Source organism: Epinephelus moara, chromosome 8, assembly GCF_006386435.1.
Source record: "Epinephelus moara isolate mb chromosome 8, YSFRI_EMoa_1.0, whole genome shotgun sequence".
In the NCBI taxonomy this organism is placed as follows: domain Eukaryota; kingdom Metazoa; phylum Chordata; class Actinopteri; order Perciformes; family Serranidae; genus Epinephelus; species Epinephelus moara.
In genome coordinates this window covers 14,847,018-14,869,657 of record NC_065513.1, presented here as the reverse complement: position 1 = coordinate 14,869,657, position 22,640 = coordinate 14,847,018, and the positions used below count along the sequence as shown (strand labels likewise).

Below are 22,640 nucleotides of genomic sequence, written 5' to 3'. Positions count from 1 at the left end.
CCACATTTCTATCTATTCTGAATAATTCACCTCCTTCTTACACATTTAAGCCAGCATTGCAGTGTAGCATCTGCCTTTCAAAAACCTTGAGACATCCCACAATATTGGTGTCATTCAACTGTTCAGTGACATTCATACACATTTACACCAGCACTGCAGTGTAGCGTCAGCTATTAAAAACAACCTTAAAATATTCTACATCATTCATGCATTCATGGTATTATTCAACGTTTAAAGCCAGCATTGCAGTTTAGTGTCAGCTATTCAGCATGCAGCATTCACACCCGCAAGTTCCTCAGAAATTGCATTCTCTAGATCTATTGTAGTGTCTTCAGTTGTGAAGCAGCAAATGTACCCATATTCTCAGAACATTACCCTGTGTGCTTTCAGTATCTTTCCTACTTATCTATGGAGCAGCTCTAGACTTTATACCCTATGACACCATTAAATTTTTTTGAAAAGGCGTAGTTCCCCTTTAAAACGCAGGCAAACGCATATTTTGGCTCAGAATCCACTGCAAATCCATAATTTAGATAATGTCCCAAAATTAAGACAAGTCTCAATGTGGAAACACTAGCAATGAATGAATGAATGAATGAATGAATGAATGATTAATCACACAGGGAGGTTGTTACAGTAGGCTGCAGCTTTTTTACACTTTAGCGTCATTGGGGGATCCCAGGGTTGCCAGATGGGTAGACTCATAAAATCTCTTTATTGGTTTGTAATAGTCTACAAATTATTGCAAAATAATATGGCAGTGTTAATAGACAGAAAGCAGACACACACTTTTATGTCATAAACGTAAAATGAACACGACCTCCTCTTTTTTTCATCCGCAGGAGGGGGATCGATGTCACAGAACCTGGCAACCTCATAGCTCATACAGAGCACAACTATAAACAAGCGGAGCACCTTCTCCGGTTAGCTAACGCTAGGCTAACCAACTTTCTTTCTCAGTATGTGTTACGATTTATCTCATAACAGATACGGAACTACTTTTCTGGCTGCAACACAACCCCTAATGATACTGACATGCTGTAACGTTACAAATATATTTTATAGCTGTTCGTTTACTAAGGTTGGCATGACAGCAGGCTAGTTAGCTAACGGTAGCTAGTCAGTCAGTTTGGCAACAAACTTAACTGTCAGCAAAATGCCAACGCAGCAAAGTAACGTTTGTGTGCTGATATAAATTAAATGATGAAAACACAAGTGGCCACAGTGATATTGAACATGTTTATGCACAGAAGTCATTTGACTTTGAGGAGCTAACGTTAGCCGGGTTAACGTGACTGATAACTGAGCTGGGCAGTAAAGCAGCAGTACAGACACATCCTTTTAAGGCTGCTAACGGTATCTGTGACAGTCTGTAGACAACCCATAAGTTCTGTAACGACGTTACATATTCATCATCAATAACCCTAAACATCATACTGTCTTTTCATTTCATTTCAGGTAAATCTGTCCATCTGGGTCAGCCAGTCCATTTGAAGAGCTCCCCTTTAATCAAAATAATGACAATGACCTGACCAATGGATCTCTGCAGCGTCTGCTCAATTACAGGGTCACTTGTGAAGGTAGATCATGAATGACAAACTAGTCTTCCTGGGCCTGCTGTACTTTGTCCAGGGCATCCCCTATGGTCTCCAGTCTTCCCTGCTTCCTGTCTACCTGCGTGGAGCTGGCCATTCCCTAACCCGCATAGGTTTCACTAAGATCCTCTACTTCCCATGGGTCCTCAAGGTGCTCTGGGCCCCTTTAGTGGACCGGCTTGGCACCAAGCGTCGCTGGCTGGTTGGGACGGTGTCTGGGCTGGCTCTGACATGCCTCTCCAGTGCTGCCCTGGCTCCAGAAGCACATATCTGGGGAGTAGCAGGAACCCTGTTGGCCATGAACACCCTGGCCTCTGTCCAGGATATTGCTGTAGATGGGGCTGCGGTGGGGTTGTTGAAAGGTCGCGGGGAGCTAGGGTTGGGCAACACAGCCCAAGTCGTTGGCTATAAAGCTGGATCGGTGTTTGCCGGAGGTGGGCTGCTTGCAGTGATTGACGTGGCTGGATGGAGCTGGATGTTTATGCTGCTGACGTTTGTGTACGCAGGCGTGGCTCTGTTTGTGTGGGGGGCCCCAGTGCTGGATGATGAGACTTTGAGGGGCCAACAGGCAGATGGCAGCAAGAGGGCAGGGCAGGGAGGAGAAGTTATGAGGCCATGGAGAGTGTGGAGGAAGATGCTGGCAGTGCCCGGCACCCCCTGGACTGTCCTATATGTGCTCACATACAAACTAGGTAAGTCTGATTAATACACAAACACTTAAATTGAAAATTAAAATTAATAGACTCATAAATTGCTCTAACTATTCCATACCCATTAAGTGCACGTACAGTTTTACATGGTGTGTGTTTGGGATACAGGTCATAGGAAATTGCAGATTAAATAGTCAACTGAACCCATTAAGAAGAGCAATGTATTCAGACAGAGTTTTTGAATTCGATAATACGATTGCTTTATTGAAAGTACAGTAGTACCATTGCCAGTAGTGGGATAGTTAGTGGGCTAAAACTGTACATTAGTAGTTGAAAGGCAGATAGTTAAAATCATTGCCTTATAGAAGCTCAGTTTTAGTAAGTTTTCCAACTTTTGCCAAGAGGGAACTTTAGATATTGGTCCCTAGATTATGTTCACCGAGTTTCATGCAGATCGGTCAAACTTCCTAGGAAGAGATCGATTTTAAAGGTAGGATCTGGAGGATTCTCAAACAAAACAAAATATAGACATATACAAATGAAATCCTGCTTGATCATCACCTATGGGCTTCTACTCATGTGTGGTGGTGACTCTGTTTGCAGAGCTCCTGCCCTTTAACTGTATTTTGATGTTTTTGTGAGCTTGGACCGCTTCTGGGCGGAGATTTCCCCAGCCAATGAGAGAGCGCAGGTGCCGTGCCCGAGCGTGTCCGAGCGTGCACCAGCGCGAGCCTTGTCTGAACCTCTTCTGTGAAGCCTTCTTCCGTACCTCCGGGCTCCGTACACCCGGGAGAGTTGAGCCTGATAGGAGGGGCTGAATTTGAATGTGTGTTTACAAACAGCAACTGGAAAATCCTCCAGACCCTACCTTTAAGTGTTTTTCAAAAAATTCAAAATGGCGGAAAATCTATATAACCGGAAGTTATGGGTTCTTGAGGCAAATTTGTTCCTCATGAGGAGAGGCATCTTTGTGCAAAGTTTCATGTCTCTACGACATACGGGGCATGAGATATGCCCATTCAAAGTTTGCAATTTCAATCGGTTGTTATAACGCCCCCCTTTGGCCAATTGATGTAATATTGCGTCATTTGCATCCTCCCATGACCCTCTTCCACTGTGCCAAATTTCACATGGATTGACCAAGTCAGTGAGGAGAAAAACGTGGAACAGACACACCCAGAGTTTTCGTTATTATATAGTAAGATAAGATAGTAAGTCACTGGAGATCACAATCTTGTAAATTTATACTTCTATATCTTTGCTACCTAGGCCTGCTACTAAAGGTCCAGTGTGAAGGATTTATTGGTATCAAGCAGTGATTTTGCAGATTTCAACTTGCTGAAACTTCTCGTGTGTGCTAAGCATGTAGGAGAACTATGGTGGCCGATGCGGATATGCAAAAACGCAAATGCCCCTATCTAGAGCCAGTGTATGGTTTGTCCATTCTGGGCTACTGTCGAAACAACATGATGGACTCTGTGGAAGAGGACCTGTTCTGTATGAATGGCTCATTGTAAGGTAATAAAAACACAAAAATTCTTATTTTGAGGTGATTACAAACTAATGAAAACATAGCTATGACTTTTATCTTCCATTTCTACCAATAGATGCCCCTAAATCCTACACACTGGACCTTTAATACTGATATTATGCCTGAACACCCCTGTTGAAATTGTCCTTTGTTTTAGGGCTGCTCCTAACAGTTATTTTCTTAATTGATTAATCTGTCAGTCATTTTCTTTAGGAATCGTTAGATCTATAACATGTCGCAAAAAGATGACAAATTCCCACCACATTTTTCAAGGATACGTCTTCAAATGTCCAGTGATATTAGGTGTACAACATATAAAACAGAAAAAAGCAGCAAATTGTCACATTGTAGAGGGTGGACCCAGAGAGTGGGAGGAGTTTGAATCTAACTCTCAGTCATTTATCTAACTGTTAGATAAATGACTGAAACGATAAATCAGTTATCAGGATAGTTTCTGATTAATTTTCTTTTGCTCAATTAATTGATACTAAGTTCAAATGATCATTAATGACAAGAGTTCAGGAAGAAAGGTGCAGAAGAGAAAGAGCACAGAAAAGAGGAGCGCTTCCAGTTTATCTACCCAGAAATGGGAGCTCAGTTTATCAGCTTATCAACTTTTATTTGCTTTCTGTTCACAAGCTAGACATAAAAAAGAAAACAGAAACCTCCCTAAAGCAATTCAAAGTTATATTTCTTGAAAGGTCCTTTTTGTTCTACTGTGACCTTTTCTTTAGTCATGTTCATACCTTCGTGTAGGGCCCAGAGCTCACCACTAGATGTCTCTGTTGGTGTGTCCATGAAGACTCAACTCAGGAATGAATGTATGGGAAAAAGTTTGGGAAGTTAGTATTGTTAGACAATATATTGTTTCTGAGCAGGTCCTCTACATACTTGTAAAATACAGGCCCTGCTGAGATAAAGCAGATGTTTTTTTAATGTCACAGCTATAAAAGTATTAACCTAAGGCACTTGAATGAGAATACAATGTTAGTTTGAGTGTATTTAACTTCCACGCAGACAGTTTTGTATGTGAAAGAGTTTGTTCCAATAAAAGACAAACATTTTTAAAGTAGTTTTGGATCAGTCAAGCCTGCGTGTGTGTGGGAGAGAGAGTTGATGTGACCAGAGTTTGGTGTTTGGTAGCAGAAGGGGATTATGTAAGGATTAGAGTGTCTTTGTGTCTGTTGCGTTCAGAAACCGAAATGGAAGACGGCGCATCACACTGATGTGTGTATATGTGGGTGGCGGGAATATGATTGTCTGCTCACATTTGCATAGCCTTTACTTGTGTATGTGCTTGAATGTATATGCCTTTGTTTTTAGATTGTGTGTGTGCGTGTGTGTGTGTGTTTTTGAGAGAGTGTTAAGGGTGGCTCAGTAATCGGATGAGCCCCAGCAGACGACACTACTAGACAAAATATGAAGGTTGGCTGGACCCCCTAATCTGTCTAGGGAGCAACCCCCCACCCCAGAACACTCTCTCTGTCACACTCACACACACTATCGGCTGATGCTCATGATTACAGCACAAATTACTCTAAGTGTTTTCTCTGGTAGATTCATTAACAGCCTTGTCACTTGTTAGCATTTCCTTTTGTAGCAGTCCACCTTCGCGAAAGAAAGATTGTGTAATATTTTAGATTAGGCCTGGATGTGCCAGCGTAATTGCCTCTGTGAGACAGTATTGTTTTTGTTCAAGGGGTGTGTGGGTATGTTTGTGTGAGACCGGTGATCTGCCTGTCTGAGCCCCCCTCCCCTGCTTCACACACACACACACACACACACACACACACACACACACACACACACACATACAAACAGAGACCCCTCTCCTCATCTATCCCTAATGAACTCTGAGTTTGCGCTGCGTCCAACACTGTGGCCAATCATAGGGTGCCTTGTGTCTGAACTGTGACCCCTGTGCCATCTGAGGCCACAGGCACGATGGGAGAACTGTCTGGGTGGACTCGGAGGGACGGACGGAGGATATGGGGAGGAGGGAAGTAGTTTGAGGAGGGAGAACAGGTCAGCAAATGAGAGGTTTCCAGTTGTGGCCATGAACTGTATTGCACATGCACTGTTTAAGTAATTTTAAATACCAAAAAGATATTGCAAACTAAAGTGTCCATTATTACAATTTGACAGTTCAAGGAACAATAATATTTTACTGCACATTTGTCATCTATATCAACACCTAAAATGCTTTTAATCAAAATTCTTTTACTGTGAGTCCTCATTTATTTCCATATTATTTCCAGCAATTTATTACACATCCCTGGTGTGAGTGATGCTGCAGTGTTGCACATGTCCGAACTGGTTCTTTTTAGAGGCAGGGAGTCTCTAGCCCTGTGTGTTTGACAAGAGAGGTAAGTGATGTTGAAAAGGGGTGGACCCTGATGGTGGCTTTCTCTGGGAACTGACCAGGTGGATGGAGGAATGGATGGATGAACACACAAAAAGAAAAGCTTTGTCCCTTTGAACCCTCTCCTCTAAAAAGACAGCTATAAGCACTAATGATAAAATACACTCCATTGCCAGTTTATTTTGTACATGTCATTGATATAAATGGGTTTGACAAAATATTAGACACACCTCTCATTGTAATGCAATACAGTTCAACAGCTTCACAAACTATAGTTAAAAAAGGACCATTAAGTTGATTTGACACCTCTCCAGATCAGGAGGGTAAAACAGAGGATTTGGACAGATGGTTTGTAGAGCTGCACTGAGGCTGCCAATATAGTCACATACATCTATTGGGTCATCAATAAATTTAAAACAAATGCATAAAAAATGTTGCACTGCTCAACTCAAACACTCACAGAATACATCCCAGTATTGACATGAAACCTGCAGTCTAGTCCGCAGAGCAGTCCCAGAGACATAGAAGTCAGCACAAGGGATTGGTGGAGGTCATGTAGTTCTGAGATATGAAGGGAGGTGGAGGAGTGGGAATGAGAGAAGAGAGAAACTTGGGGAGGGAGTGGGGGGTATTTTCCAGAGGGGAAAAGAAGGACTGCAGGGAGGGAGGCTGAAGGAGGGGATGAATTAATGAACAAGCACCACATGGTGCCCTGAGAGAGACAAGGAGCAAAATGGCAATAGAAATAAACACACTGGTCCATGCAGAGACATGTAGGTGCAAGACCTTTCTAGATGTTTAAATGTCTAATCCTAATTTTTTGACCACATAAATCTCACATAATGAGCTAAATATAAATGCAGACTTGATTTTCTGACTAATGACGAAATAGTATGTGCTTCTGTCAACAGAGAATATTTGATATTGGCCTATTTTGTTGATGTAACTGATGTATAGAAACCTTTAATAGCTTTAGAAAACACTAATAACTTAGATAAATTATTGTCTGGAGTTCCATTTAAGCAGGTCCCAATCCTTCTGTTATGCTAGTGTGTTAGTAATGTTTGGATCACAGATTGCGTCCGTGTTTGTATCACACAAAAAACGTCTGCAGCCCAAAGTGCCTCTTCAAATGAGAGAATTAAATTGTAGCATAGCCAAGTTCCTACACCAATCATTCAAAATGACAAGGAGTGTGTTTACTCCTAAGACCCTGGATGGATATATTACATAACTAATCACAGCAAACAAACAAAAATCAACCCAGTAACCTAGCAGGACTGGGTTGGGTGGAGACATGGTTGTTGTCTTGCTTCTACGAGTGTGTTTTCCTATGTTCTTGATCCCTGGAGGGCCACAGAGAACTCCTTGACATCTACATCGATCTGCAGGGGCTCTTAGTGTGTGTGTGCGCGTGTGTGTGAAAAGACTAATATGTATTAGGATATTGTGAAGGTGTGTATAGACAGGGTTCTGTTTACTGTTTTATCCCCAGGGAGCCAGAGGAGCTGAAAGGTGTGTGTGCATGTGTGTGCATGTGTATGCATATAGACATTTGTGTGTGTGTGTGTGTGTGTGCGTGTGCATTGCTCAAACATGTAGTATGTATGAGCCTGTCTCTATTTACCATGCTCTCAGCAGGGAGTGATAATGTCACTGTGCAGTGTCGTCGGTGATCTCTCCTGCTCTGCCGGCTCTTTTGTCTAAGCTGCAGCATAGACGTCGGGACTTGACCCCACTGTCCTCGTCGACCTCTCACCCTCATCTCACTCTCATCCTACTCTGATCCCTCTCTATACCACAACACATCCCCCCTCTGCCACACATTTACATTAACACATACTCACAGACCATGTCTCCCATCTAATCACCATGGAAAAAGGTGTTATGTTTCAGATTTTTACAAGTCAGTGTGTAACTGCAAAACTAACTTGGAATAACTACTAAACGAGCCAAGATGAGAGATACTTTGTGTTGATGAAGCTACCCGAGCAGCCAGCTAACAAAAACTTTAGTACTGAACATTGTAGTGTTTTTTTTAAAATGAAGACCACTTCTCTCATAAAGATGCTGCTGCATTTGCTTGTGTCTTTTGCTTTGCTAAAATGACACACATCGGTGTTTCACAGTACTCACTGAGCCATAGCTGTTAAGAAAAACTCTAGCTTTAACTCTGTTTTCACTGCTAATACAGTGACCTCTTTCTGTTATGTGCCATGTTTCCTTTTTTGAACTAAAGCTATCAGCCAATTTTTGATGAAATCCATCTTACTAAACCGATGCTAATATGTTGACATATGATTGATGTTGCCATGAAGCATCTTTAATAACTAGGATGAATAAAGCAACCTACCTTCCTTCCTTCTCTCTGTCACTTTCCTTCTCAAAGCGTCTAAAAACTTGGTCTCTAATCTTCAGTATTTACCTATAACATTAAATATATTGTTGCTTATTCAAGACTAAATAAGAAACAATGCAGTAAAATAAAAACAACAACAACAAAAAACATCCGAAATACCCGTTACCCCTGTTATTAATTAAGAGAGTAACACTGAAAAACTAATCTGCCTCAACTGGACTGTGTCAGTGTGATTTGATCAGTTTTGATTGACGGTTTGGTGTAACATAACATTGTTGCCCATGACAACCTTGTATCTCCAAAATGTCATTCTTTTTTGAGCTAAGAAAGATAATGTTGTTTACAACATTGTGACAATGCATTTTTCAGACAAAACGATGGGTTATTTAGCTCAGGAATTGAACCAAATAAAGTAACACTCAATCCTTCAGTTTATTTGAACAATTCTACATCACTACAAAGAAACATGCTTTTCACTGGACAGCAACAAAAAAACAATTACTATGAGATGAAAAAGCAAGAACAAAAACACAGAGATAGAAATCTCTAATGTGAAATAAAAACTATTCAACCTTTAGCAGAAAATAACTCTTTATTTGGATAGTCCACTTACAGAATTTTTTTTATAGAGTATTTGTAGCATTTAAACAGTTTATTAGTTGAGATTCAAATGTTTCACTCTGTCGATTTATAGATAGGCCTATATGTGACATTCACTCAGAATAATTTAGTTGAACTTGAACTACTCATAGGTTGAACAGTTCAAGGTCATCTAAATTATTCTGAGAATATGTAGGTATGTTCATGAATTGTTATAAAGCCTACTCTATAGATAATCTGTTGAAAAGCTACAAACAAAGTCAAACATTTGAATCTCAACTAAAAAAACTGCTGACATTTTACAAATACTCTATAAAACTATCTGTAGCTGGACTATCCAAATAAAGTAATACCAAAAATAAAATAGTTTTGTTTCTCTCCGTGTCTTTATGTCAGGGTGCTTGGACCCCACTATTCTTGCTTGCAGTCTAGTTAGTGATTGATGTCTTCATGAAGCACCTTTAAATAACCAGGATGATTAAACCAGACCTGTCACTTCTCTTAATGTTAAATTGTTTTGTCTTTCTGTGCTGTCTGCCTCTAATGTAAACATAAACAGAGTTTTCTGTGAGCCTGCCATCCCTCCTCTGTTTCCTCTTCACTAACCTCCTAACAATGTCTCTGTTCATCTGCCTCCCCCCTCCTCTTCCTCTGTCTTTAGCTGTCTCCATCCCATGTTGCTCTCCTGTCTTTCCACTCATGTTTAACTCTCATCTTTCTTTTTTAAATAAATGCATTATGATTATTTGCTGCTCTACATGTATTTTTTTAAGCTGTCTTGCCCTTTTTCACCTACTGCCGTTCCTCTCTCTGCCCTTTTCTTTATTTGTCCTTTTCATTTTTCTCGTTATCACTGACTTAATCTTAGTCCTTCTCTTTCCCCCCACTCTGTTCCCTCTCTCTCATCCTCCACCCCCCCAATTTGCTCTTGTTCCACCCTTTTCTCCTTCCCCTTCACTCTGCTTGTTTAATCTTTGCGTATGTCTAATGAAATCCCTGCTGAAATGGACAATTGTTGCTTTGAGAATATTTATAGAAAGGAATAATCAGCCTGGTTGTGTTTGTCTGCACGCCCTCCCCCAACCCCCCTCTTTAAAGAAATAATTAGTTGAAGGCAGGACTGTGAAAGCTCCGAGCTTTGAGCTAAACAACAGGCAGGCAGGAACGGGAGCACAGAACCATGGGTAAACAACCCAGGCATCATGGGTACCGCTGCTGCCAATGTTTACTTTATTATGACTAATATGGTTATTGCACAGTTGATGCAGCTCAAAACAGTTGAGCACAGAGGATGACAGAAGATGAAAATGTGAGTAATGCACAAAGAGGGTGTAAGTGTATTGGCGCAGCTCCCACTGGGTGTGTGGAGTGATAGTAATGTGATGTGATATATTATAAAGATGTCCTGTAAGTCTGTTGTCTGGGGTTTGACCACATTGTGGGTTTGGGAGTAAAAATCTACAGATGCAAAATTGAACATTAGGTGAAAGGGTGAAATGGAGTGAATGTGTAGAGCATTAGAGCGATAAAATATGAAAAGCCAAAAGCCATCTGGGATGTAGCACAAAAACAAGAGGAAGACCGAATTAACACATATTGTATTCTCTTATTGTTTGTTAATTATCATTATTGTTTGTTCGCTGCATTGTTAATTTGTGTTTATTTCACATTAGCATTTGCTCTTGTTAGAAATAATACAATAATATGCTAAGTCCAGTGCTGTCAGTATGTTTGCTGTGATGTAAAAGACCTCCATAGGCGTACTCTTCTCATTTCTCTTTCACTTATACTCCTCACTTATATCTGAAAGAAAAATATCACACAGACGGATCTGTCACTCCCCTACCTGACTTGTTCACTTTTATTTTCATGATCAACTTTAACATAATCATCCCTGTTTATTACCAAAATGTAAAGTGCCAACAGTGAAACAGGGGTGACAGAAGTGAGAGACAAGTGTTTCCTACACAGAGAATCCATTTCCTACGCCACGTTTCTGCTGGGTTGTCACACCGCCGTTGCAGCGGTGACACTCGTTCTGCTGCTGCACTCCCTATCACTGGGAGCTTCTCAGCTTTCTCTTATTATATTTTTTTATTTCAGTCTGTTTCATCTGTCTTTTTTTTTTCCTCCTCTATTTTTGTTTGTCTCCTGGCTGACTGAGTGAGTGAGTCGTCGGTTGTGTTGCGTCGTCTTTGACAGCAGTCTGGGAGCCAAGCTGTCACTCACGCAGCTCCTTGGTCCCACTGTCTTTCTGAAGTCAGTCTCCATTAATATAATAATGGCGTATAGTCGGCGCCACTGAATATTTTACTGTAATGTTCAGCAGAACATTACCCCCACACTCAACGCCACACAGAGAAAGTCTTATTGTCTGACAGAAACTTTTTATTTTGACTGAAAGGTCTTTGTGAGGTCTGTTTCATCTGTGGAAGTTTCTGTGTTTTTGTTGTGTTTTCCTTTTTGTGCTTTAGGAAAAGTGCTAGGCCCCCGTTTGATAAAGTGACTGAGGGTATTCTTTTTCTTGTCAGGCATCTATTATTGACACTTTCCAGGAATAGGCCTAGGTGCGCTGCGTGTCGGTGTGCTGTATTTGATTCTGCAGTTGTCATCTTAGGAAAACCATGTTGTTCAGTCTTGCAGGCTAAACAGTTCGCTACAACATCCTCATTGTGTTTGACTGTGATTGGAATAGGCGTGTGTATTCAGGAGTTGTCTCACATATTTACTGTAGGTGAAAAACAATGATGCTTAGTCAGAGACATACAGTACATAATACATGTTGTATTGATTGTATGTTCTGCCATCAATATATTTAATCGAATAACTTGCTCTAGTCTCTCTCTTGCCTTCCCGTCTCCCCTCTTCTTTTCCCTCTGTCTCTCATCTTCTTTTCTCTCTTGATCTTTTTTCTATTGTCCACCTCTCTCTCCTGTTACTATGTCTGCAGGTGAGCAGGGTGCAGTGACCATGTTTCCTCTTTTCTTGTTGGATCATCACATGACCGCCAGGGAGCTCGGTTTCTGGAACGGCGTCATTGCCATGGGCTTCTCCATCTGCGGGTCGTCCCTGGGAGGCCTGCTGCTCGCTCAGTTCAGGTAGCCTTTATCAACACCATCATTCTTTCCAGGTTATATCACTGGCTTCATCATGATTGTTTATGTGTGACAGAAGGGACTATGAAGGTTTTTCAGTGGTTTCTTTTTTTTGTTTTGTTTTTTTGTTCTTAGGAGAAAATTCCCTTAAAAATTAAGAAAATGTGACGTGAAAGTCAAAGACCACACACTGTGAAAGTACACATTTATGGATGCACCATATTGGATTTATGGTTGATATCCGATATTTCAGTCCACTAGATACATTTTGCTGCAGAAAGAAATGGCTGAAGTGAGATGAATAGCCTGAAAACTTTATCTTATTAGATAATACAGATGTTGACAAAGTTTTCCTTTTGGGACATTGTTTGTAATTGAAAACAGGTAATAAATTGCAATATATCTCAACATATTTTATCGCAACACTGAGCAAATCGTAACACATTTAAAATTGCAATAATTGTATATAATACAATATATATTGTATATATTATATATATATATATTGTATATAAATTTTACTGTTTACCTTCTAAATTCAAGTTTGTGTCTTTCATCATTTTGGGGGCACTTTATGGGATTATTGCGGTCAAGAATGTCTGATTTCACTGCACAATTGTTGTGATCACAGCATCAGAACATCCTGGAAGGGCTCCAGCTATCACAAACTCCTGTTTGGTTGAGATAACCGTTACTTCACAGAGTTAAACATAAAGATATACTTTTTTCCCCCCACTGTCTCTCTCTGCTGTTTTTGGTAGGCTTTTTACCTGTCCAGTAACGTTATCCCTACCACTCACAGTCGCCGTCTTTCTCAGCTCAGCTGCGTGTTCCACAGGTGCAGACTGACCTCTGGTGGCGCGTACTGTGCACTGCAAAACATTGCCGATATACAGCATCTCCGTATTTTCTTTGATTGATGTTTTTGACAGGTCAATAGAACAAAACAGAAATTACAACACATAACAACCCCTGGACCACCCCCTTTTTGTAATAGAAAGCATTGGCAACATCTCATCAAACAAAACATGGGGGAGTATAACAGACCTCCTCAGTTGCTCTTCCTGAGGTTTCTACCGTTTTTTTTCTCCTGTTAAAGGGTTTTTTTAGGGCGAGTTTTTCCTTATCCGCTGTGAGGGTCCAAAGGACAGAGGGATGTTGTATGCTGTAAAGCCCTCTGAGGCAAATTGAGATTTGTAATATTGGGCTTTATAAATAAAATTGAATTGAATTGAACCTCAGTCCACATTTACAAACATTTCTCCCTTAAAATTATCCAAGGCTGCCTGCAGCCATTCAATACAGCTTCAACATGAGATACAACCATGGACAACACAAAAAAACCTCCAGTAGAGACAAAAAAGTTACCAGTTACATCTGAATTTATCATTATACCAGGTGCCAGTACAAATTTAGTCAAACATCATCTCTGTTAGGGTCAGAGAGGACTCTATATCAGTTTAATAAAAAAAGAGGAGCGTCGGTATTTTTGACGATACTGAAAATCATACCATTGGATTTCTAAATATCCAGGTATAACACAATGCTGTGTTACTGCCCAAACTTACAATCAATCCAATGCTATTCAGTTTATTTTCATATAAGGCAACTACTCATTGTTTCAGCTTTTATGTTCACACATGAATGTGGACATTGACTGTCCTCTGAGGTCACAGGTGATTTGTTAGATCTCTTGACAGTATTTTTTTTTCAGTGCATTGAGATGGCAGACAACATAACAGTTTTTGATTAGAAACAAGCCAGTGTGAAGCAGTTGGAAAATGTTGGCACCATGCTGCCAGAAGCAGAAATAAATTTAAGTGCCACACAAAGTGATATAACACAACTAAAAACAAATAGTTAAAAACTGAAGAGTCAGTGAGGTGAAAGTGAGCAGTTACAGGACAGATAAATCAGACCTGTTGTGAGTTTCCACCAGTGGAAAAGAAGTGAACATTGATAAGGTCCAGTCCACTGCATCACGGGAGCATACTGCCTCACACTCTTCTCATCCCATCAGATACAGTACCACCATCATCATCATCTTCCTCCTCATCCTGCTCCTCTTCTTCTTCCTCCAAGCTTTTTGTGTACACCGACTCCTTGTTTTCTGCAGTTGTCTTCCTTCTCCTTTATCTCATCCTCATCACTCTGGGCCTGTTCTTCCAGTTTTTTTATTACTCTTCATGTGTGTGTGTGTGTGTGTGTGTGTGTGTGTGTGTGTGTTTCTGCCTGTCTGACTGTGTGTGTACAGTAATTTAAGTAAACATAGCCTTGTTTGAGAGCTCAGGGACCCCCTGTGTCTGGTGTGTGGTGTGAGAACAGCGTGAGCAGCAAATCCATCACACACACTCGTGCGCACGCACACACTCAAACACAAACTCGAACACATTCACTCACACACACACACACACACACACACACACACACACACACACACACACACACACACACACACCCCCCTCAGGGTTTGATCACAGAGACAATGTGCAACTCTAGTTGAATTTAATTCTCAGATTTACAGACAGATACTAAGAGGTTAGATTTTCTGATTAATAAAACAAAATGGCTGCATAACGTTATATTAGATTAGACTTATTATGGTGATTAGATGTAATGACCGTGTTGAAACTCTGGTATTCTCTGTAAATGTGGTATTTTTGCACAGGTGTACAGTGTGACAAAGCCAGTTGATGCATAATTGCAATATTAATGGGAATGCATTCAGAGAAATTTCCATAGCAAGTTGTTTTATTCTGATTGTATTTAACCTTTACATGTTTTCCCCTTCAGCACATCGACACTGTGCCATTTGTGCCTGACCATCGTTGCATAAGGTTTTACGTCTGCGTACACTAGGATCACATCATAGCACAGCCCTGCCTATGGCCAGTGTGATGTAATGGGAGCTATTAATAACAACAATGCCTTTATGGAGGATAGAGTGTTAGCTCTCACACCGGGCGATACTGTACTCTTAACAAAACATCCAACTGTCTTTCCTTCATTCTTTTTACATCCAGAAAATGTTTTGGGATGTAGCCAGCTTATTACATTAAGGGATCAGGATCAGGATGATTAGGGATGCTGTAGCTGAACCAGCGCCTTCTGCTCATATGTTGGTATCTGTGCCCATTCCTCGACATGTATCAGTCGCCCTTGGGTCTGAACATTGTCAGTGTTGTGCCCTTGTGTTGTGTTTTCAGCTGGCTCCCAGGTTTTCTCCTCTTGTAAAGTGATACTAGCTAACACAGAGTAAGCCTCCAAAGGCAACATTTTTTGTTTAAGGAGGAAAGCACTTTCAAAAGATGTCATTGTCATAGTTTGGCTTTTGATCTTTCACTCTATCTCTCGATCTCACTTGTAAAGGCCTCGGTGACTGGTAAAGGCAGTAAAATGTTCACACACTGACAAAGACAGAAAACACTCAATGTAAATTACTTTTTCTTCTTCTGAAAATTCTCTGGGAGTCAAATGCACTCTAGAAACCATTCAGGCTCATCATCATACTACATCTCAATGGTGATGATAGTAACACTACCAGTCACAGTGTGCGATAAAATATGATGTTGCCCACGAGATTAACAAAATTCTCCAGGTGTGGAACAGTAAAGGAAAGTGTTGCACAATACTTTTTTCTGTTGAAAATACATGATTTCTGTCAAAATGAAATTCTTTCAGTTCAGGGTCTCCATTGTCATATTTTGCGCTTCATAATGCGCCACACATTTTCAGTTTGAGACAGGTCTGCACTGAAGGCAGGCCAGTCTGTTGCCCGTACTCTTTACTACAAAGCCACGCTGTTGTAACACGTGCAGCATGTGGCTTGGCATTGTCTGGCTGGAATAAGGAGGGACTTCCCTGACTAGACGTATGGATGGCAGCATATAATGCTCCAAAACCTGTATGTTACTTTCAGCATTCATGGTGCCCTCACAGATGAGCAAGTTACCCATGATGCCATGGGCACTAACACGGCCCCACACCATCACAGATTCTGGCTTAGAACTTTGAGCTGGTAACAGTCTGTATGGTCATGTTCCTCTTAAGCCTGGAGGACTCAACGTCAATGATTTTCAAAAACATTTTAAAATGTGGACTGATCAGACCACAGCACACTTTTCCACTTTGTGTCAGTCCATCTCACATGAGCTCTGGCTCAGAGAAGTCAGAAGATGTTTCAGAATGTTGTTAATATATGTCTTTCACTTTTCATTGTAGAGTCTAAACTTGCATTTGTAGATGCAGCGAGGAACTGTGTGCACCGACAGTGGTTTTCCAAAGTGTTCCTGAGCCCATGTAGTAATACCCTTTATACAGTCACATCAGTTTTTGGTGCAGTGCTGTCAGAGGGGTCAAAGGTTATGTGCATTCTGTGGTGGTTTTCAGCCTTGCCCTTTACGTGCAGAGATTTCTCCAGATTCTCTGAATCTTTTGACGATGTAATGGATTGTAGATGGTGAAATCCTAAATTCCTTGCAGTTGAGCATTGACAAACATTCTTGAACTGATGGACTGATGGACCTTGCATATTTTTACAAAGTGGTGTACCTCACGCCGTCCTTGCTTATCAACAACTGAGCCTTTCAAGGATGCCCCTTTCATACACAGTCACGATACTATGACCTGTTAGCAGTTAACCCGTTTACCTGAATGTTCCAAACAGGTGTTTTTTGAGCATTCACACTCACTTTCCCAGTCTTCTGTTGCCTCTGTCCCAACTTTTTTGGAACATAATGCAGGCATCAAATTCAGAATAAGTGTATCTTTACAAAAACAATGAAGTTTTATCAGTTTAAACATTAAATATCTTGTCTTTGTGCTGTATTCAATTAAATACTGTTCAAAAGAGATTTTTATTTATGTTTTTTACGCAGCATCCCAACTTTTTGGAATCAGGGTTTTAGATGAAAAAAACACCACCCATTTTTTTTATTCTTAAAAAAAAAATTCTATGTACAGTACCTTGCTATATTGAATTAATCAGCAATCAACTAGCACAATTGGTGCAAAGTTAAAGATTTAATGTCTCAATACAAATGTTTTTGGTTGTATATGTACCCTCCATTGACAGATGAACATTTCTCTTTCCTCACCTCTTCCTGTCAAACACTCTCACGCACATATACACACAGAGAAAGTGCTGTCCACCAGGCTGTGGTCCCACCTCTAAAAGCTCAGTTGGAAGGTTTATCCTCCCCACCATCAGAAACGGCTGAGTGGTCAGTGAGTGACCCCCTTTACAACAGCCACTGGCAACCTGAGAACATGGCTATTCTTATCTGGGCCCGGCCCGTGTGAGGTGGCAGCCAGGCAGGTTCTCTTTCTCACACACACATGCACACACACACACACACACACACACATACACACACACACACCTCAGCATCTCCTGAGAGTGCGCAATATGAAAGACTGTCATTGAGAAGGGAGGTAAAAGAGCAGCAGAGGAGAAGAATGTCTTTAGCATGTGAATGATGCAGGATTGGTTTTCCAGCGAGGTAAGGAAAGGCTGGGCGGAGAGGGGAGGGATGAGGAGGTAGAAGATACTGAGAAGAGTGGAGGAAGAGAGACAGAGAGGGGAGCGATGTCTTGTACAGAAATGAACACAGTGAAATAGAATTCAGTTGGTTTAAAGGGAACCAAACACATTCATTCTCAGGTTTATACTTGCATTTTTGGTTTCTACTAGAACAACTTTACATGCTAAAACAAATAAAACAAACTAAGAAAACCACTTTATTTTCCCCAGTGCCTGCCTGTGCTGCATCACTCTCTGTCTGACATGCTCTGTTATAGCACCTGTCTCTTTAAGCCCCCCCTCCTGAAAAAAGCCCAGTCCGCTGTGATTGGTCAGTGTTTCCTGATATTACGCATCTCAGTGTGTCTGCACATCATTTCAGCCTTGGAATGACTGTAATAATGGATAGTGCCATTCTTTACCGTAAAAAATACAACACAAAGAACTTGTTCCAGCAGGAATATGATCCCAAATCAGGGAGACATTTACAGCATCTGCAACCAAGATTACATGTTTCCATTAAATTAGCATGCAGCTACATTGTGAGGTGGTATTGCGGACGTCATCTGGTCTAAAAAGTAAAAAAAAACAAAAAAAAAACACAGTATGCAGAATTCTGAAGCCTGAGGTTTTTTTCTCCCAGGGATTAATTTTACATACTTTACTTAAGTATTTTGTCTTTACTGTGTTGTTTCTATTCTATATTTAATGTTATGTTTTGTAATGTCTGGTTTGACGCAGCAGTTTCCCTTTATCCAAGACAAATTGTAGTAACCATGACCTTGACCTTGACCTTTATTATTTTATTTGGCCACTTTTAACATAATCATCCATTATTGTAATACATATATATTTATATGACAGAAAATAATGAAAAGCCCAATGGGTCACCTTTAAGGATAAATTTAAGGTAGGGTGTGCAAAAGGTTTTATATCTTCAGAATCACTCATTAATGAGTCAAAGAAAGTGTTCACCGTAGTCTTTTGCATTCCTTATATAAATAGTTTTTTGTAATACTCTGCAACCTCCTAACACACAAAGGTGAGTATTTTATCATGTCAGCTAAGACGAACTGAACTTTCTGTTGGAGTTAGTCAAAAACGAATAAACCTTTGGAGCAACTATTAAGAAAAAAATCATCCAAGAGGGTGGCTTTGTGGCTCAGAGGTCTAAGACACTGACTGTACTAGAGCTGCAGTAATTAGCTGATCAGTTGATCAACAGAAAAATAATCATCAACTATCTTATAACTGATTATTCATTGGTTTTCAAGCAAAAAAATGCCAAATATTTGTTGCCTTCAGCTTCTCAATGTGAGAATTTGCTGCTTTTCCCTTTCTGAGCATTATAGTTATCTCAATATGTTTTGAGTGTTGGACAGACAAAACAAGACATTTAAAGACATCACCTTGGGCTCTAGGAAATTGTGATTGGCATCCACAGCTGTTATCTGATGTTTTATAGATCAGACAGTTAGTCAAGAAAATTATCTACAGATTAATTGATCACAAAAAGAGTCATAAGTTGCAGCCCAAGACGATAAAACCAGAATGTTCCAGGTTTGAATGTGGTTGCAGACCTTTGTTGTATGTCAGCCGTCATCTACCTACCCTCATTTCTACCATTATACTTTGAGAGGTCAATATTCACAGTCATCTAATTACATGATAAAAAGCCACAAGACAGTCACTGTTTAAAGGAAACAAGAAGTGTACTCAAATAGTAAAAATATGGTCAGGCGACACGACACAAAATGAGTGTGTTGGATCAGTGTTTGGTTCGTGCTTAGCCAAAAACTGACCAAAGGCTCGTCCCATGAAGCAGGGTAATGAAATTAGTGTGTAAACTTTGTTAAGAAAAACATGGAACTTTAAATCTTAATCATGGACTGAAGCTGTTACCCAGCTAAATCAGATATCCTGCTTTGTGCGACAGGCTCCTTCTCCCTCACAGCCTTTTTTACACATAAATAATTACATGCAAAAAAAACATAAACAAACACACACACAGTCCTTTGAGTGGCAGGCGTCCTCTGAGTGATTGGCATCACTAATCCCTGATGTCACACAACAGTGTGAGCGCGTGTTTGTGTGTGTGTGTTTGTGTGTGTGTGTGTGTGTGTGTGTGTGTGTGTTAACAATGATTAATTATCTTCCTCATGCTGGGGATCTCCTTAGGTTATTGATTACGTCACGAACCAAACCCACAGGGGGATGATTTTCTTGCACTAACAGGGAATCAATTAGTGTCTGGGGACTTGTTTACTTAAGCACGTGCACACATGTTACTGTGTGTGCGCATGCATGTGTGTGTGTGTGTGTGTGTATGTATGTGGAAGAATATCTCCAAATGTAATGATACCAGCCTTGAGCCACTGTCACCACATGTCACACTGCTCATCAATAACACTCATATCTTAAAGCTGCTGTACATCTCGCTGATGCTTGTTTGCTGTCTCTCCTCAGCATCGGGGCTCTGATGCGACGTGTGTTTGTGCTGCGAACCATCAGCATGGTCTTCCAGAGCTCGCTACTCACTGTGCTGGAGCCATCACCACTGATGAAAGGTGAGAGACAGATCGAAAAACAGACACAGACACAAATTTAACAGGACCTCAGTTAGTCCAGTTTGTCCGTTGATGTCGGTGCTTTAGTGTAAATATGATGCAAGCAGGTGAAGAAAAGAGAAGTAAATGTAAAAGCCCTACCCAAGTGTTAAAGCTCTCACAAAGGGGGCCTTCACATCAGGGACCAGGGCCCAGATCTGAGTTCAGTATCGGCCTGCAGCGCTCTTTTCTACACTGTAGCAAGCAAAAATGTCACAGAGATGATGATGCAAGTGTTCTCAGTTACAGAACAACATTATTTATGTGAAAGCTTAGCAGCAGGGGAGTGGAGAGGGAGGCAGTCGTACTCAGACATTGTACAAATCAATCATACCTAACATGAGAACACCCCCAAAGAAGTTAAAATGACCCTGTTAGTCTTTTATTCTTCTCCATTACTAGTGTATAAGCACACCTCATGTTGTTTATTGAATTCCGTTGATTTGCATAGTTAAACTTTCCAGCTCTTGATCCCATACGCACACAGTCCTCATTTGACCAGCTAGTTCCCTTCAGTAAACACAGAACACACAGTTATGATCATGCAGGCACATGTATGACTTTAGGTCACAGAAGTACGATGTGAGTTTACATATAACAACAAACAAGAATACTCACACTAAATGAACCTTATAAGCTTATAATGAGATTAGGTAATATTAGCTTTTGTTGAGAATAAGAACTGTTTGTTCAACTCATTCGCCGTGTTCTTAAGGTCACTGTTTGAATTTGCTCCACACTCATAAACACTACAGAAAAAGTCTAAATGATGGCATACACCAAACACAGCAAGACTGCATTAGAAGAGAGGAACAGTGGTCACTACTGCACTTTCACAACAAAGGCTTTCCCAAAAATACAATAAACTGCATTCTCAGAACTGAGCAACACCTCTGACAGCCTCAACAAAAACTACATTATGTCATTCACTACTCTGCTATTGTGCTGTAGTGTTTCTGTTAGAGTGCTCAGCCCCTGGATACTTTTGACATAAGGTGTGTGTTGTCCACTTTTCCAATTGAGTATGTCAGCTGATTTCTGTCAGCTTGGCTGGCAGGTATGTAACTGGATATTAAAGTTAGGTAATGTCTGTACAGCATGGTTTTATAATAATAATAAATAATACATTTTATTTATAATGCCCTTTTCATCAAAAGATCTCAAAGTGCTACAGGTTAAAAACAAAGAACGATAACAAATAATAATAATAAAAAAAGGAATGGAAGGGAATAAAAACAAGATGAGCAGTTATTTAAAAAGGTTTAAAAACAAAAACATCTAAGGGGGACCAAAAGCTTTGCTAAAAAAAAGAGACCTTTTTTAAAACAGTCAGTGGATTGTGGTGCCCTCAAGGTGTCAGGGAGGGCATTCCACAGACGTGGGGCAGCAGCACAGAAGGCCCTATCTCCCATGGTCCTGAGTCTGGTTCTGGGTATGTGGAGGAGGTTTGAGTGAGTGGAGCGGAGGGAGCGTGTTGTGTTTTGTGGGTTGAGAAGTTCTTTGAGGTAGGGGGGGCATGTCCATGGATACATTGGTGTGTGAGGAGGGAAACCTTGTACTCAATCCTGGTGGAGACGGGAAGCCAGTGGAGTGAGTAGAGGATGGGGGTGATGTGCTCATGTTTCCGCACTCTCATCAGGATCCTAGCTGCAGAGTTTTGGATGTACTGAAGCCTCTGCAGGCTCTTGCTAGGAATCCCGATGAGAAGTGCGTTACAGTAATCCAGTCTGGAGGAGATAAAGGCATGAACCAGCTTTTCGGCATCTGAGAGGGAGAGAATGGGGCGGAGTTTGGCAATGTTACGGAGGTGGTAGAAGGAGGTCTTGCAAAGGTGGTTGATATGGGATTCAAAGGTGAGCTGGGGGTCCATTTTTACACCAAGATTTGTGACTGTTGATGAGAGGGGGATGTTGGAGCCAGAAAAGGTGATGCTGGTTATGGATGATGATTTGGTCTGGTGAGGGGTGCCAACCAGGATGGCTTCGGTTTTGGAGCTGTTGAGTTGGAGGAAGTTTTGCTCCATCCATACCTTTATCTCCTCCAGACAGGTGGTGAGTTTTGACGGGGATGACTGTGATGATGAGGGTGGGGTTGCAGCTGTGGCATTTACATAGAGCTGTGTGTCATCGGCATAGCAGTGGAATGAAATTCCGTGGCGGCTGATGACTTGACCAAGGGGGATGAGATAGAGGATGAAGAGGATAGGGCCAAGGACTGACCCCTGGGGGACACCGCAAGTGACTGTGTGTGGATTTGATTTGGAGTTACCCAGGGAGATGTATTCTGTCCGGTTTGTGAGGTATGACTGGAACCAACTGAGG

General features: G+C 41.0%; 1 protein-coding gene across 1 annotated transcript in view; it reads left to right on the top strand.

The window, feature by feature from the left end:
* The first annotated feature begins 876 nt into the window (after positions 1–876).
* The window catches only part of mfsd3 (major facilitator superfamily domain containing 3), a 29,698-nt gene continuing 7,934 nt past the window's right edge, over positions 877–22,640 (top strand). The window contains exons 1-4 of the mRNA XM_050051574.1: positions 877–959; positions 1,459–2,287; positions 12,048–12,195; positions 20,180–20,280. Coding sequence (XP_049907531.1) covers positions 1,588–2,287; positions 12,048–12,195; positions 20,180–20,280 — 949 coding nt within the window. The 5' untranslated portion in view covers positions 877–959; positions 1,459–1,587. The remainder of the gene's footprint in view (positions 960–1,458; positions 2,288–12,047; positions 12,196–20,179; positions 20,281–22,640) is intronic.